Raw genomic sequence first — 13,967 nt, forward strand, 5'->3', positions numbered from 1 at the left:
GAGTTATTGCCAGGTACAGGCCCAATATCGAAGCGACCGTACCGGATGCCAGCAAAGGATTTGGTGGAAATTAAGAACCAGATTAAGGAGTTATTGGATAAAGGTTACATTCGCCCAAGTTCTTCACCTTGGGGATCACCCGTACTTCTAGTGGAAAAGAAGGATGGATCATTAAGGATGGTTGTAGATTATCGGGGATTGAATGAAGTAACCATCAAGAACAAGTACCCACTGCCAATGATCAACGATCTGTTTGATCGGTTGCAAGGAGCTAAAGTGTTTTCCAAGATCGATTTGCGATCAGGGTACCATCAGTTGAAGATTCGAGAGCAGGACATACCTAAGACAGCATTCACCACAAGATATGGACTGTATGAGTATACCGTTATGTCATTTGGATTGACTAACGCACCTCCCTATTTTATGAACTTGATGAACAAAGTGTTTATGGAGTTTTTGGATAAGTTCGTCTAGTGTTCATTGATGACATCCTGGTTTATTCAAAGGATGAAGAGGAGCATAAGGAACATTTGCGTTTGGTGTTGGAGAAACTAAGGGAACATCAGTTATATGCCAAATTCAGCAAATGCGAATTTTGGTTGAAGGAAGTTGGATTCCTCAGACACGTTATATCCGGAGAAGGTATAGCAGTTGACCCCACAAAGGTTGAGACCGTAACCGAATGGGAAGCACCAACAACAGTTGGAGAGATCCGGAGTTTTCTTGGACTCGCAGGATACTACCGGAGATTTATTGAGAATTTCTAAAAGATTGCGAAGCCTATGACAGAGTTGTTGAAGAAGGATACTAAGTTTAAATGGACTGAGGAGTGTGAGGCTAGTTTCCAGGAGTTGAAGAAACGCTTGGTTACCTCACCAGTATTGATTTTGCCAGATCAGACCAAGGATTATGAGGTGTATTGCGACGCTTCACGTTGAGGACTTGGAGCAGTGCTTATGCAGGAAGGGAGAGTTGTTTCGTATGCTTCACGACAACTGAAGCCTCATGAGTTGAATTATGCCACGCATGATTTGGAGTTAGCAGCCGTAGTGTATGCATTGAAGACGTGGAGACATTTCCTCATTGGAAATCATTGTGAGGTGTACACGGATCACAAGAGTTTGAAGTACATTTTCACTCAGAAGGAGTTGAACCTCCGACAAAGGAGATGGTTGGAGCTCATCAAGGATTATGATATGAGATTGCATTACCATCCCGGAAAAGCTAATGTAGTAGCTGACGCATTGAGCCGTAAGAGCCATGTCAACACCCTAGTGACGGGAGAAATACCAAAGGAGTTAGCAGAAAACCTTCGTGAGCTATGTTTGGAAATAGTTCTGAGAGGCTATGTAGCAGCATTGGAGATTCAGTCAACATTGATGGATAAAATCAGAGAAGCTCAGAAATCTGACAAGGAGATTGCTGCTATAAAAGAGAAATTGAGCGAAGGAAAAGCAAAGGGATTTCGTGGGGATGAGCACGATACCTTATGGTTTGAGGACCGTGTTTATGTGCCCAATGACCCGGAGATCAGGAAGTTGATTTTGCAGGAGGCACATGATTCACCGTATTCGATTCACCCAGGGAATACCAAGATGTATTTGGATTTGAAGGAAACATTCTGGTGGACCGGAATGAAGAAGGATATTGCAGCATATGTAGCAGTTTGTGACGTATGTCAGAGAGTAAAGGCAGAGCATCAGAAGCCAGCAGGATTGTTACAACCATTGCCGATACCCGAATGGAAGTGGGATAAGATAGGCATGGATTTTATCACAGGACAACCCAGGACAAAATCAGGCTATGACTCGATATTGGTAGTAGTTGATCGTTTGACGTAGGTAGCACATTTTATTCCAGTTAAGACCACTTACACCAGTGCTAAGTTGGCAAAGATATACATGACTAGGATCATTTGTTTGCATGGAGTTCCGAGGAGTATCGTATCAGATAGAGGAACCCAATTTACCTCAAAGTTTTGGAATCAGTTGCATGAAACTTTAGGAACCAGACTAGAGTTCAGCACAGCTTTTCATCCGCAGACAGATGGACAGACCGAGAGAGTCAATCAGATTTTGGAAGATATGCTGAGAGCTTGTGCACTAGATTATGGATCTAGCTGGGACAATAACTTGCCGTATGCGGAGTTTTCCTACAACAATAGTTACCAAACCAGTTTGAAGATGGCACCTTTCGAAGCTTTATACGGAAGGAGGTGCAGGACACCGTTGTCATGGGACGAAATTGGAGACCGTCAATTCTTTGGACCAGATTTGATTAAGGAGTCTGAACGGAAAGTTAAGTTGATTCGCGATAGGCTCAAGGTAGCCCAGTCCAGGCAGAAGAGCTACGCAGATTCTAAACGCAAGGAGACAGTCTACGAAACCAGAGACAGAGTTTATCTCCGAGTATCCCCACTTCGAGGAGTTAAGCGCTTTGGAGTTAAGGGAAAGTTAGCACCGCGTTTCGTTGGACCATATAAGATCTTGCAACGTATGGGAGAAGTCGCTTATAAGTTGGAATTACCAGAGGGACTGTCAGGAGTTCATGATGTATTCCATGTTTCTCAGCTGAAGAGATGTCACGCCGAGATGGCAGAGATACCGCTAAAAGATACAGTGCCACTTGAAGCGATTCAGTTGGAGGATGACTTAACATATGAGGAGAAGCCAGTCAAGATTCTCGATTATGCCAGCAGAGTTACTCGCAGCAAGGTTATCAAGTTTTGCAAAGTTCAGTGGAACCACCACTCAGAGGATGAAGCCACCTGGGAAAGAGAAGAAGATTTGCTCAAAGACCACCCTCACCTATTTTCTAGCCAACCCGAATCTCGAGGGCGAGATTCATCTTAAGGGGGGTAGGTTTGTAACATCCCAAATTTGCAATTTGGAATGTTATACATTAGATCATTATGCATGTCATATTTTCATGCATTTTGGTTGATCCTAGAAATTTCACACAACTCAAGGACCTTCGGAGAGAGTTGGAGATTTCGTTATTTTCATATTTGAGAATTTTCTCGAATTTGAAAAGAGGATTATTTGATTTATTTCACCTTCAATAATTTTTCCGATATCAAAAAAAATGAGAGAGGGAATAATATGAGTTTCCCAAAATTGAGGAAAAATGAAGATTTAATAAATAGATCAAGTTTTGGTTTTTCCGGTGTTTATTTGCATTTTATTTGGATAGGGAAAAATGCGTGTTTTCAAAAATTGCATTTTAGGTCCAGAGTAAAGTTCTTTTTGTTCGACTCATTTTTGGGAGTCGGGGAAAATTTACTTTAGAATTTTTAGAGCCCGTTTAGATTTTCTTTTCTGTGTTTTTCTGCGCGCGAAACCGTTTAAAAAAAACTCCCGCCAGGCCAGCCGGGCCAAAGGCCCAGCCAGCCGGCCTCCTCCCAGCCGCGCGCGCGCCAGCGCCAGGCGCAGGCAGCCGCCGCCCCAGGCCGAATCCTATTAGGATTCTAGGGTAGCCCCCCCTCTTTCCTTTGTTCCGTTTTCCTTTTTCTTCTAGGACTCTTTTTCCTACTCTATTTCTTGTTCCCTCCCCCAAGTAATCTCTCCCCTCACCAATATAAATACCCCAACACCCCCCTCTAAACCCATCAAATCAAACCCCAAGCCCTCCAACGCACCCCACCCCGCGCCCTACACCACCGTCGCACCACCCCACACCCGCGCCGCCGCACCTTGCCCACGCCGCCGCCGCCGCACCTTGCCCACGCCGCCGCCACCCTACGCCGCCGCCAGAGCCCCTCGCCGGAGACCTCACCGGAGGTTGCCCCGCGTCTCTTTTCCTCGGATCATTTTCTTCTAATCGTTCCGATTCTTTTCTTCTCTTCTGATTCGTTTTCTAGATCGGTTTTTCGTTTCGGTTTTCTTCTCCGAAACCCTAGATCGGATTCGTTTTCTTTTCCGATTTAGTTGCCTTTGGACCGTTCGCCGGACCGTTCGTCCTAACGAACGTGATCACCGGATTCTTCTAGGTTAACGAACGTCCGTTCGTTTAACCGTTCTTCTTTTTCTTTTCGTCGGATTTATTCCGCGATCGCGATCTCAGATCCGATCTTCGTTCTAGTTTATCTTCTCGCTCGTTTATCGGAATCAGGTGATTCAAGCGCCTGGAGTTTCGTTTCGAAACCGCCGTTCCGTCTAATCAACTTAAACAAGTTTTTGCCCCGGTAAAATTTGACCTAGTTTCAACTTGCTAGAACCGAGTTGTTTTCTTTCGCCGTTTGTTTTTCCGTCGTCTGTTCGGTTCGTTCTTTCTTTGCAACCGGAGTTCTTAAGTTGAACTTCCTGGTTCGTTCTCTTGTTCGAGTTTTACCTGTGCATTAGATGAGTACTTATTGTGTGCTTGTTGTTTTTCTGCGATAGATCACCCGGATTGCGCCGCCTGTTACTTCGATTCCCTAGGTCTCGCGGATCATTAGCAAGGCAAGTAACACTTTGATCATACCTTTCTACAACCCATGTTTTATTGCATTAGATCAATCCTTTCACCCTGCATGATTAGGATCTAATTAAATTGTGGGATGGGAAGTAGATGAGGTAGTACCTATTACCTGTATTACTATGAAACCTTTGGGAGTTACTTCTACGTTTGCTTATTATGCCAAGCTATGCTAGTAGACGTGGATTGGGTGAGTGAAATCCATGACAGATGTGAGTTGATAATTTTAATGGTTTATCTAAGGTGGCAACTTAAACACACATCTGGGTGGATTGAGGCACCTGATGTCTATCAGGACTTGCCTGTTTTCTTTTGGACCGCCACCCAGGCTCAAAGGGATCATAAGATCTTTCATGCTAGAAACTTCCGTGTGCAGCCACAAGCCATTATGGGCTCTGGCATAGTTGACTAAGTTGTGCGAACTCTTACAGTGGTAGACTAGCAGATGTAGGGGATGTAGGTGTACCGGTCTACCCGATCGTAAGGTGCTAGCGCTTCTGAAAGGCTATGTCTCGGTCATCCGTTTCTCAAACACCATGTAGTGCGAGAAATCCAACGGAGGCGATCGAGTCTTGTGGGGAAAAGTGCGCAAACCTCTGCAGAGTGTACAAACTAATCATGATTAGCCGTGTCCCCGGTTATGGACATCTTGAGTATCTAGTTCTTGGATTATCCTGTTGATCTCATCACGTTACTTTAAATGAATATTGTTGGGTTTTAATGATGTTACTTTAATTGGGATTGAGAATGCTGTCAACCATTCTCGATGTTTCACAACCACCATGATAGTTAAATAAACTTATTCCTTTGGAGTAGGGAAAAACTGGCTTTACGCAAAACTGTAACCATAGAGCTTTCCACCAGCCATATATGCATATACTATAGTTGCTGCATTTCATTACTCTCTATGTGTTACTTTGCCAGCATATTCCATGTGCTGACCCGTTTTCGGGCTGCAACTTCTCATGTTGCAGACTTTTCAGACGACGATTGAGGTGTTTTAGGTCGTGGTTCTATACTCAGTGATGCTGTTGGAGTTGATGGACCCATTTATCTTCCGAGTCTTCCGCTGTTATCGTTATTAGATGGCCTTAAGCCATATTTATTGTAATAAGTTCTCTTTGAGACAACGATGTAATAAATGTGTGATTGCCACTCTGCTATAAATCCTTCGCTGTACTGTGTGGTGTCAGCATTACTGATCCAGGGATGACACCGGAGCACAGTAGACTTGATCCATTCGGGTCGGGTCGCCACAACTTTTTATCCTCCAAGTCTTATATACAGCCATATATACCAACCTTTGGCCTCCTTTGGTCCCATAGGATATAGAAATATCATAGAAATAGAAAAAATATAGAAAAAGAGATGACATGCATCTGAATTCGTATAGGGAAAGAGATGCCATTTGATGCATAGGAAATAAAATTTTCATTGAGTCTATGCTACTATTTTTTTTTGAAATGTGAAGCATTGGTTCCTCTTCTACGTAGGAATAGAAATCCATGCCTACAAACCAGATGACTTTAAAGGACTTTTCCTACAAAAATCTTATAGAATTCCTATGGTTTATCTGTCACAAAAAAAATCCTATGATTTATATAGGGTAGAAAGATCATATGTGAAATTCCTTCAAACCAAAGGAGGCCTTGGATGCTCGGGGAAAATTCGGCTCGGGAGGTTCGGTTGTGGGCTTCATCCTATCGCCCAGACATGCATCATGTATGTTTAGTGATAGATTAGAGTTTGAGATATCTTTTTATCCTCGAATGCAATATCCAACAAATTTAACATACTTGTCTCGGTTCATATCCAAGTAAAATTTCATAAAAATAAACATCATTTTCACATGCAATTTCTTTCTTGCGTTCATTTATAAAGTGTATATATATGTACAACAGACCTCAGGGACAGGGAGGCATGCTAAGACATAAAAAATTATTAGCCACATGTTTGCTCATGCTTGCACATTCATAAAATTTTTATACTACCTTTTCTGCAGTCATCTTCCTGCCAGAATTACAGTGCGTACGACCGTACGAGCTGTGCTCTCTCACATGGACTTGAGAAGGTCGGAGACGGCCTGGCCTTCAGCGAGCGTGACGATGTTGGGGGAGTCCATGGCCACGACGTCCTGCGTGGCGTACCCGTCCTCGCCGCGGACGAGCTGCTCGCTGCCGCGCGAGACCATCCCCGGCAGGATCAGCGTCCTGTGCAGCCCCGGGAGGAGCTTCTCGCGGTCGGTGTCCCCGGTCTCGCCGACGAGCACCGCCACCTTGGCGAGGTCGATGCCCCACTGTATCGACAGGTACCTGCACATCCATCCATCCAGAAATTGGTTTGATTGATCAGAGACGAAACTGTTCAGACACTGAACCATCTGACATGAACGAGAGTTTGATTGATCTGAAATGAATCCCCATCTTCTTCACCTCAAGGCGCGTGGGCGGGAAGCGGAGAGAGGGATGACGTTGAGGCGCGTGCAGGCGCGCGTGTAGACGAGGTTGCACCGGAACCCGCGCATCCGCAGCGCCTGCCTGATCGAATCCACCTTCTTCACCTGCACGAAAAGCTCATCAGAGGCGTGCCCACGGCGGAGGACCGGCCGGTCTACTCTGGCAGTGCTCTGCTGACCTTGGACGCGTCGGTGGCGGCGTAGGCGTGGCAGTGCAGGGAGCCGGCGGACACATCGACGGCGAGGTCGGACGCCTGCGCGTCCTCGGCCTTCCCGAGCCTCGGCACGACGGTTTTCACGTGGTCGCCGGGCCACCGGAACGCCACGTGGCCCGAGTACTCCTCGTCGGCCGTGAGCTCCTTCCACGGGTAGCATATCTCCGCGCCGCTGCTGCAAATCAGCGCGTCGAAGCCGGCCGGGTCGGCGCCGCAGGCCTTGAGCGTCTCCGCGGCCTCGGGGATGGTCATGCCGGTCGAGAGCACGTACCCCTGCCGCCCGCCCGCGCCGTCACCGGCCGACATCGCCGCGTCGATGGCTTTCTTGAGCTGCTCGACGTCGGGCTTGCCGTCGTCGCCGTAGCAGTCGACGGCGACGACGAGGAGGCTCTGCCTCCTGCCGGGCGCGAAGCCCAACGCCCTGCCGGAGCCCTCGCGCCGGTCGGCCGCCGGGCGGCGGCGTAGGGCGTCCATGATCAGCGCGGCGGAGTCCCCGGCATTGAGGTCGCTGGAGGCGTCCACGGAGATCTGGAGCGAGAGGCCGCGGAGCGAGTCCGAGAGGGAGTCGCCGCCGCCCATGCTCGGCGAGGCGGCCGGGACGCCAGGGACGCGGAGGCGCTGGTGCGGCGACGGGTGGTCGCAGTAGGCGGCGACGTGGGAGAGGTAGAGGCGGCAGTGGTGCGGCCAGGAGAAGCGGTGGATGTTGCGCAGGCCGTTGCGGCGGCTCTCCAGCCACTGCCCCTTGTCGGCGAGCAGGCTGAGCAGCGCGCCGGTGATGGCCTCGGCGGAGTGCGGGTCCACCAGCAGGCCGTTGTGAAGCGCCTTGAGGATGTCCACCGGCCCGCCGTTCTTGGTTGCCACCACGGGCAGACCATAAGCGGCGGCCTATCAAAGCAGCAAGACCAGAGAATTCTCATCGGCAACGAATTTGTGAATGGTCATGTCGCATCCATCTCACAGAAATATAACCCGATGGATCTTGTTCTTACCTCGATGATTGTGAGGCCGAACGGCTCTACAAGAGCCGGGTTGATGAACACTCCCTGCGAGTTAAAACATGTCAGATATGTGGGCATAGTGGAGGGGGAAATATGGCGGGGACTTTTTCAAAATTTTGTACTACCTTGGTCTTGGCGGCGAGGCGGTAGATGTGAGGCACGTCCGTCTGCTTGTGGTGCTTGGGATAAGCCACCTGGCCGTAGAGGTCGTAGCGGTCGATGAGCTTCAGCACCGCCGTCAGCACCGTGCCGCCACCGCCGGCCATGTCGTCGATGTCGTCTCTGTTCCCCAGTATCAGCGTCTGCATCCATTTCCATTGCAGAGGATCAAACAAGTGAATTCGCTCTGCCGTTCCGATCATCACAACTGGAGTATAATAGAATGTAGGTTACCAGGTTGGCGAGCTCCCGGAGCTTCCGGCTCTCGCCGTACGCCTTGAGCAGCGTGGTGACATTCTTCTTGGGGTCCGGCCGCGACAGCGCCAAGATCATCGGCTTGTGCGGGTTGGTGAAGAACCTCAGCACCTCTGACCAAATGGGGGGCAGAGCCTTGTTGGCCTTGACGGGGTCGATGAGCATCTGGAGGTCGGCGCCGTCCCCGTCGGCGGTGTCCTGGGTGTCGATGAAGCTGAAGTCCATGCCGGGCGGGATGACGGCCATGCGCGGCATGTAGCGGCCGAGGCTGCTGACGCCGCGACGCTGGCGGACGCGGAGCTTGCGCTCCACCATGAGGTCGAAGCCGTCGTAGAGGCCCCACTGCTCCTCGATCTCCTGCTTGGTGCTGGTGACCACCATCTCCGCCGTGTCCAGCCCGGTCTCCTCCGCCTCGATCCGCCGCGCGATCTTGTACGTGCCCTGGATCTCGGGCCCGTGCATGCGGCCCAGCTTGAGCAGCTGCTCCAGCTTGTTCCGCCCCAGCGAGTGGCCCGTCATCACCATGGGCACGTTGAGCGCGCTCGCGAGGTTCGCCGCCACCTCCGCCGCGTCCGCGTAGTGCCCGTGGATCACGTACGGCCACACCGGCGCCGCCAGCGCCGTCGCCGGGGCGTCGCTGGGCGGCGGCTGGAGCTGCTCGCCCAGCGCACGCGCCACGTTGGTGACGTGCGAGAGCGCGCGGTCCACGAACTCGGGGATGTGCGGCCACAGCTCCTCCTTGGGAATGTACTGGTCGCGTGGCCCGCAGGGCAGCCGCACGATGTACGCCCCCGCTCCGCCGGACTCGTCGCCGTCGTCGTCGTCGGCGCCGCCCGAGGACAGGCGCTCGAGCATCTCCACCGGCTCGCCGTAGGTCCAGTCGACGTCGGGGCAGGAGATCTGCCGCGTCAGGAGATCCACGCGGTGCACCCCCGCCGTCGCCGCCAGCGCCCGGGCCAGCTCCACCACGTACTTCACCTGCCCATGTCATCAATCAAGAAAGAAAAAAGACAAGTCAGCGCAAGTCCACGAGACGTGCCAACGCTTGGACTAGACTTGACCGACCTGGCCGCCGGTGTCGGAGTCTCGCCCGAGCTCCATGTTCTCCCCACGCACGAGCCCATGGATGCTGAAGAATTCCAACAAAAAACATCGTATGATCAGTGTCAAGTTCATCTCAAGGGCCACTCGGTGTGTGTGTGCGCGTGTCACCTGATGAGGACGATGTAGAGGTTTCTGTTCTTGCTCTGCTCGTCCTCGTCGTCAGAGACGAGCCGCACCTCGGAGTTGATCCTCGCCAACCGGGTGCGCTGCTGCGGCTGCTGCTCGTCGGCGGACAGGTGCGCGGCGGTGCCGTCGGGCTTGGGGACGGTCTCCTTCTCGCCCTCCGAGAGCTCGGCGAGGTCCTCGGCGGCCTCCAAGCTGCCCAGCTCTTGCTCCAGCTTCCGCCGAGCCACCTCCTGCGAGTAATCTCTCTCCACCTACACATCCATCCACAAAAGTGAAGTTCATCAATGGGACAAGTTAGATTCGCTTCGGTAAAAAAAGATTCGCTTCCGTAGTATTTTGAACTACAACAGCGTCACTTATTTCCGGACGGAGACACTAATATCTGAACTTAAAATTCAGAGTTTGACGTCTTTTCTACGACTAATGCCTGTTTGGAACAAATCTGTTGGTCCGAAAGTGAGAAAGACGCACTGTCTCTGCATACTCTCTGAAATCATGGCAAAGAAAAAAAATCAGTACTTCAAAATGATATAAAAAATAGCATTTTTGAAGCACTGGTTTTGTTCTTTTTGTCACGACTTCCATGAATATTCTTTCATGATAAATTTTTGCAAGCACGCAAAACATTTATCAAAGCTTTCTACGCAAATTCTGGATTTTTTTACTGTTCATTCAGGACTATTTGAGCTCGTGAGCAGATACTCTACGTCCCAACATGTGCAACTAGTTTCCTATCCTTGTAGCTGGTACAAATCGCTGGTATAAATCGAGACATCAAAGTAAGTGTGAATTGGGTGTGATTTTCTTTTTCTGTAAAAATGTGCTTGTAAAGACTTGTGGATGTTTAATATATGGAGTTAGGCCTTTGCTTAAAAAAGAGAGAGTAAGTGTACCTGTTTTCTCAAAAGAAAAGAAAAGTAAATGTGCATGCTGCAACTGGCAACAGGGTGTGCCTATGCGCAGTGGGCCCAGTTTGTTGGGAAGATAGGAAGTGTAATAATTTTCTGAAACAGATTGCAGACAATACGTGTGGTCGCGGAGACCAGTGCCGTTTTTGCAACAAAGTGTGAGCTACGTGAAGTTTGCTCTCATTTCTCAAACTAGGGGTAAAGCCAGAAAGCAGTACTCACTCCCTCCAATGGATGGAGCCATGGGCCAAAGGCAACCCCACAGTAAAAAACTCGAGACGAGACCAAAAGTGACCCAGCCCAACAAATTACCATAAACTCGCGGACAATTAAGGCAGACCTCCCGAGTGCCCTATGGGCCAGGCCAAGCGGGCCGCCGACATTGAACACGAGGTTTGTTTTTTTCCGTTTGAAGCAAAAGGGAAACCCGATGGCGAACGCAAGGAAAAGCAGGGCACGTGAAGGCCCATATGCACGCGTGCTCCGCCCACGGACGGCATCCATGGCCATCCATGGCGCACGGCGGCCGGAAACAGAGCAGCGTGTACCTGCTTCTTCTGCCTGGCGACGTTCCAGATCCTCCAGCACAGGTTCTCCAGCCGGTTGTTCCGCTCCTGGCTGTTCCGCATCGCCACCACCTGCAATCATCAGCCCATCTTGTTCGTCAGCCATCGTCCTCCACGGCGCCGGCGATCAAGCAAGCACGATCGGTTGATTAAGCTAGGCTGAGAGGGCGAGCGGCCATGGTCGGTTGATCTTTACTTACCTTTGTCCATGTCTTGTGGAGGGCCTGGTCGTCGAAGCTCCGGACGACCTCCTCCACGAAGTACCTGGTGGGGTTGTAGGCGGCGCTGGACTCCTCCGACGCGAGCGCCGGCGCCGGCTCCAGCGGCGGCAGCGACACCCCTTGCACCCGCAGCTTGGACCCGGCGTCGAGGATCGCCTCCAGGTACCCGTTGATCCACTCGTTCCCCACCGCCATCTCGATCGGCCTCCCTCGAGCTAGGCTAGCTACTCTGCCGCCCCTTCACTGAAAATCCGAGCCTGACAACGATCGGCTTATATACGTGTGCGGATGGGCGCTCGTGTGGCGCGCTTTCATGGCCTCGAGGTGTGGTGCAGGGGGAAAGATGGAAAGAGATGAAGCCGGGTGCTACTATATCCTCCAACGCACCAGCATATTTCCTTTCGGTGCTTTTCTTGAACTGTATTGGGGTATTTTTTTGGGTACTATTTTGTAGGAGTATTTTGCTTTGTTTTGTTTTTGTGTGATGATGGGTGTGAGATTCTACGGCGGTTATGCGTCGATCTATCTCGTTGGGGCGGATGGGAGGAGAGGAATAAAGCGAAAAGAAAAAGAGGAGATATATGCCTCTGCCTAGTGGCTGGCTAGGTATGATATGTGATATGGCCCGGCGAGTGGCGACCGCGACGGCGTTCGTGCAACGCTGCGTGCATGCCGTTGGCACACGTATCGACGATCGACGCAATATGCCTGAGCATATGCCTTTCTGTTCCGCTTTGCCGGTATCGTTCCTCCTAGTGCTTTTTTTTTTTCGGTTTTGTTATTCCATGTTTTGGTCGACAAGTTGTACCGGCCACCTGGACAGTGGTACGATCTTTTCACGAGTCGGCGTATCGTTTTGTTTGGTGGGAGAAGCTGCCGGTTCTGTGTGATGCGTGTCAGGAGGGCGATTAATTAATTATTACACCGTCTCGTTTGTGCTAAGCGGCAATATTATTGTTGGTTTGAAAGCGATGTGGTATGTACTGTGATGGCGCCACGGTAGATAGATTCCCAGGAGGGACTGTTGTGTGATGGGTGACACATGATCCAAGGCGCTGTCAACCGTAGGTTCGACACCTTGATTGTTGTTAATCATACAGAAGGAAACTTCTAGTCTATGGGAAAGATAAGCCCTGACAAGTGACAACACACGGAGTCCACTGGCTCCCAAAACTTATGCCAATCCAATCCATTGGAAGAGAGTTGTGCAATCCATGGACACAGAGTATTTGTGTCTTGCCAACTTCACTTCCCTGGCACCATACCCCTAGAGACATTCTAGGGTTCCCACCTAACCCCCGGCGGCGATCGCTAGGGTTCCCATCTATCCCACCAAAAATCCACAAAATCTCACGTGAGACCTCCCCCGTGGAGCGTTCCTTGCATGATCCACCAACGTTGCGAGAGAGACGGCGATTTTGCATGACGGAACCGGAGCAAACTCCGCCGCCGGCTGCCGCCGCGGGAGCCGAGGACGGAAGGGTTGAACATGAAGGGATCAGGGCTAACCTAGAGGACAGATTCTAGGGGCTGAATCTCCATGGAGAAGAAGAGGAGGAATTGGATCTGTCTGGAGAGATTGAGGGGCTGATCGAAGAGACAAGATGGGTTGCAGTCTTTAGGGTTCATACCCAGAAACCCTTTAGTCATGTATCCCTGTGTAAGTCTTTGAGGAACGCATGGACGGCGGCGCAGGGTGTGACCTTCAAGCCAATGGGCGAAAACATATTCCTGGCGCAACTGATGTGCCTTGGTGATTGGAACAGAGTGATCAATGGAGGCCCCTGGCTCTTTCGCAAGGCGGCAGTAGTCATTGTGGAGTATGATGGAATTGTGAATGTGAATGACTACAAACTGGATCTTATCCCCGCGTGGGTACGTATTGTTGGAATCCTAGATGGTCTATGAAAAACAAAGCAATTGCGGAGAAGATTGCGAGGAAGGTCGGTATCCCTCCAATAAAAGTTATTGTGAATGAAGGACGAATTAACCCAACCAAATATCTGCGAGCTAGGGTTTTTCTCCCCCTAGATGTTCCACTGGTGTCCATCTGACACTGAAAGAGAGCAAGAGGTATCCGGTGGAATATGAAAAACTCCCGGACTTCTGTGATTTCTATGGTATGATCGGACATTTAGTAACAGAATGTGGTGATGGAACCCATAGAGCAGAGGACTGTGAATGGGGCAACTGGTTAATGGTTAAGTTTGACGACTCGTCAGGAGGAACTGGGTATGGTCGAGGTGGTGGTCGTGGTTCAGGCCATGGAGGAGAGATGTGAACAAAGGGAGGGGATTTGAGGATGACAGAAACATGGCACCAAGAAGTGCAGGGAGGGGAAATGCTAGAGATCTAAACCCCCAAGAACCTGACAACATGGACATGGAAAGAGGGAATGATCCTCAAGGGAAAGATGTTGTGCCATTCGCTAGAAAGCATCTCATTAATCAGGATGGGACTGTTAATACAACAGTTAATTCCCCTATGGCACCGCCACTAGGGTTT

General features: G+C 50.4%; 1 protein-coding gene across 1 annotated transcript; it reads right to left on the minus strand.

The window, feature by feature from the left end:
* Positions 1-6,297: 6,297 nt before the first annotated feature.
* Positions 6,298-11,864, minus strand: LOC125550787 (putative sucrose-phosphate synthase 5). The gene is made up of 10 exons (XM_048713878.2): positions 11,442-11,864; positions 11,224-11,313; positions 9,750-10,018; positions 9,603-9,666; positions 8,517-9,515; positions 8,249-8,425; positions 8,115-8,168; positions 7,090-8,010; positions 6,888-7,015; positions 6,298-6,767 (listed from the first exon to the last, which is right to left on the minus strand). Exons 1-10 carry the CDS (start codon positions 11,655-11,657, stop codon positions 6,509-6,511), a joined length of 3,177 nt encoding a protein of 1,058 aa, XP_048569835.2. The 5' UTR covers positions 11,658-11,864; the 3' UTR covers positions 6,298-6,508.
* Positions 11,865-13,967: the final 2,103 nt, after the last annotated feature.

The sequence above is a fragment of the Triticum urartu genome, chromosome 4A (genome assembly GCF_056163025.1).
Source record: "Triticum urartu cultivar PI428250 chromosome 4A, HENAU_Tu73, whole genome shotgun sequence".
NCBI lineage: Eukaryota > Viridiplantae > Streptophyta > Magnoliopsida > Poales > Poaceae > Triticum > Triticum urartu.

Bases quoted from the DNA above. Each gene is read 5' to 3' on its own strand.
- LOC125550787 (XM_048713878.2), bottom strand. From the start codon at position 11,657: ATGGCGGTGGGGAACGAGTGGATCAACGGGTACCTGGAGGCGATCCTC. The intron at 7,016-7,089 runs GTCAGCAGAGCA...CTTTTCGTGCAG, and splicing joins CCGCCACCGACGCGTCCAAG to GTGAAGAAGGTGGATTCGAT. The intron at 6,768-6,887 runs GTGAAGAAGATG...ATGGATGTGCAG, and splicing joins TCCCGCCCACGCGCCTTGAG to GTACCTGTCGATACAGTGGG.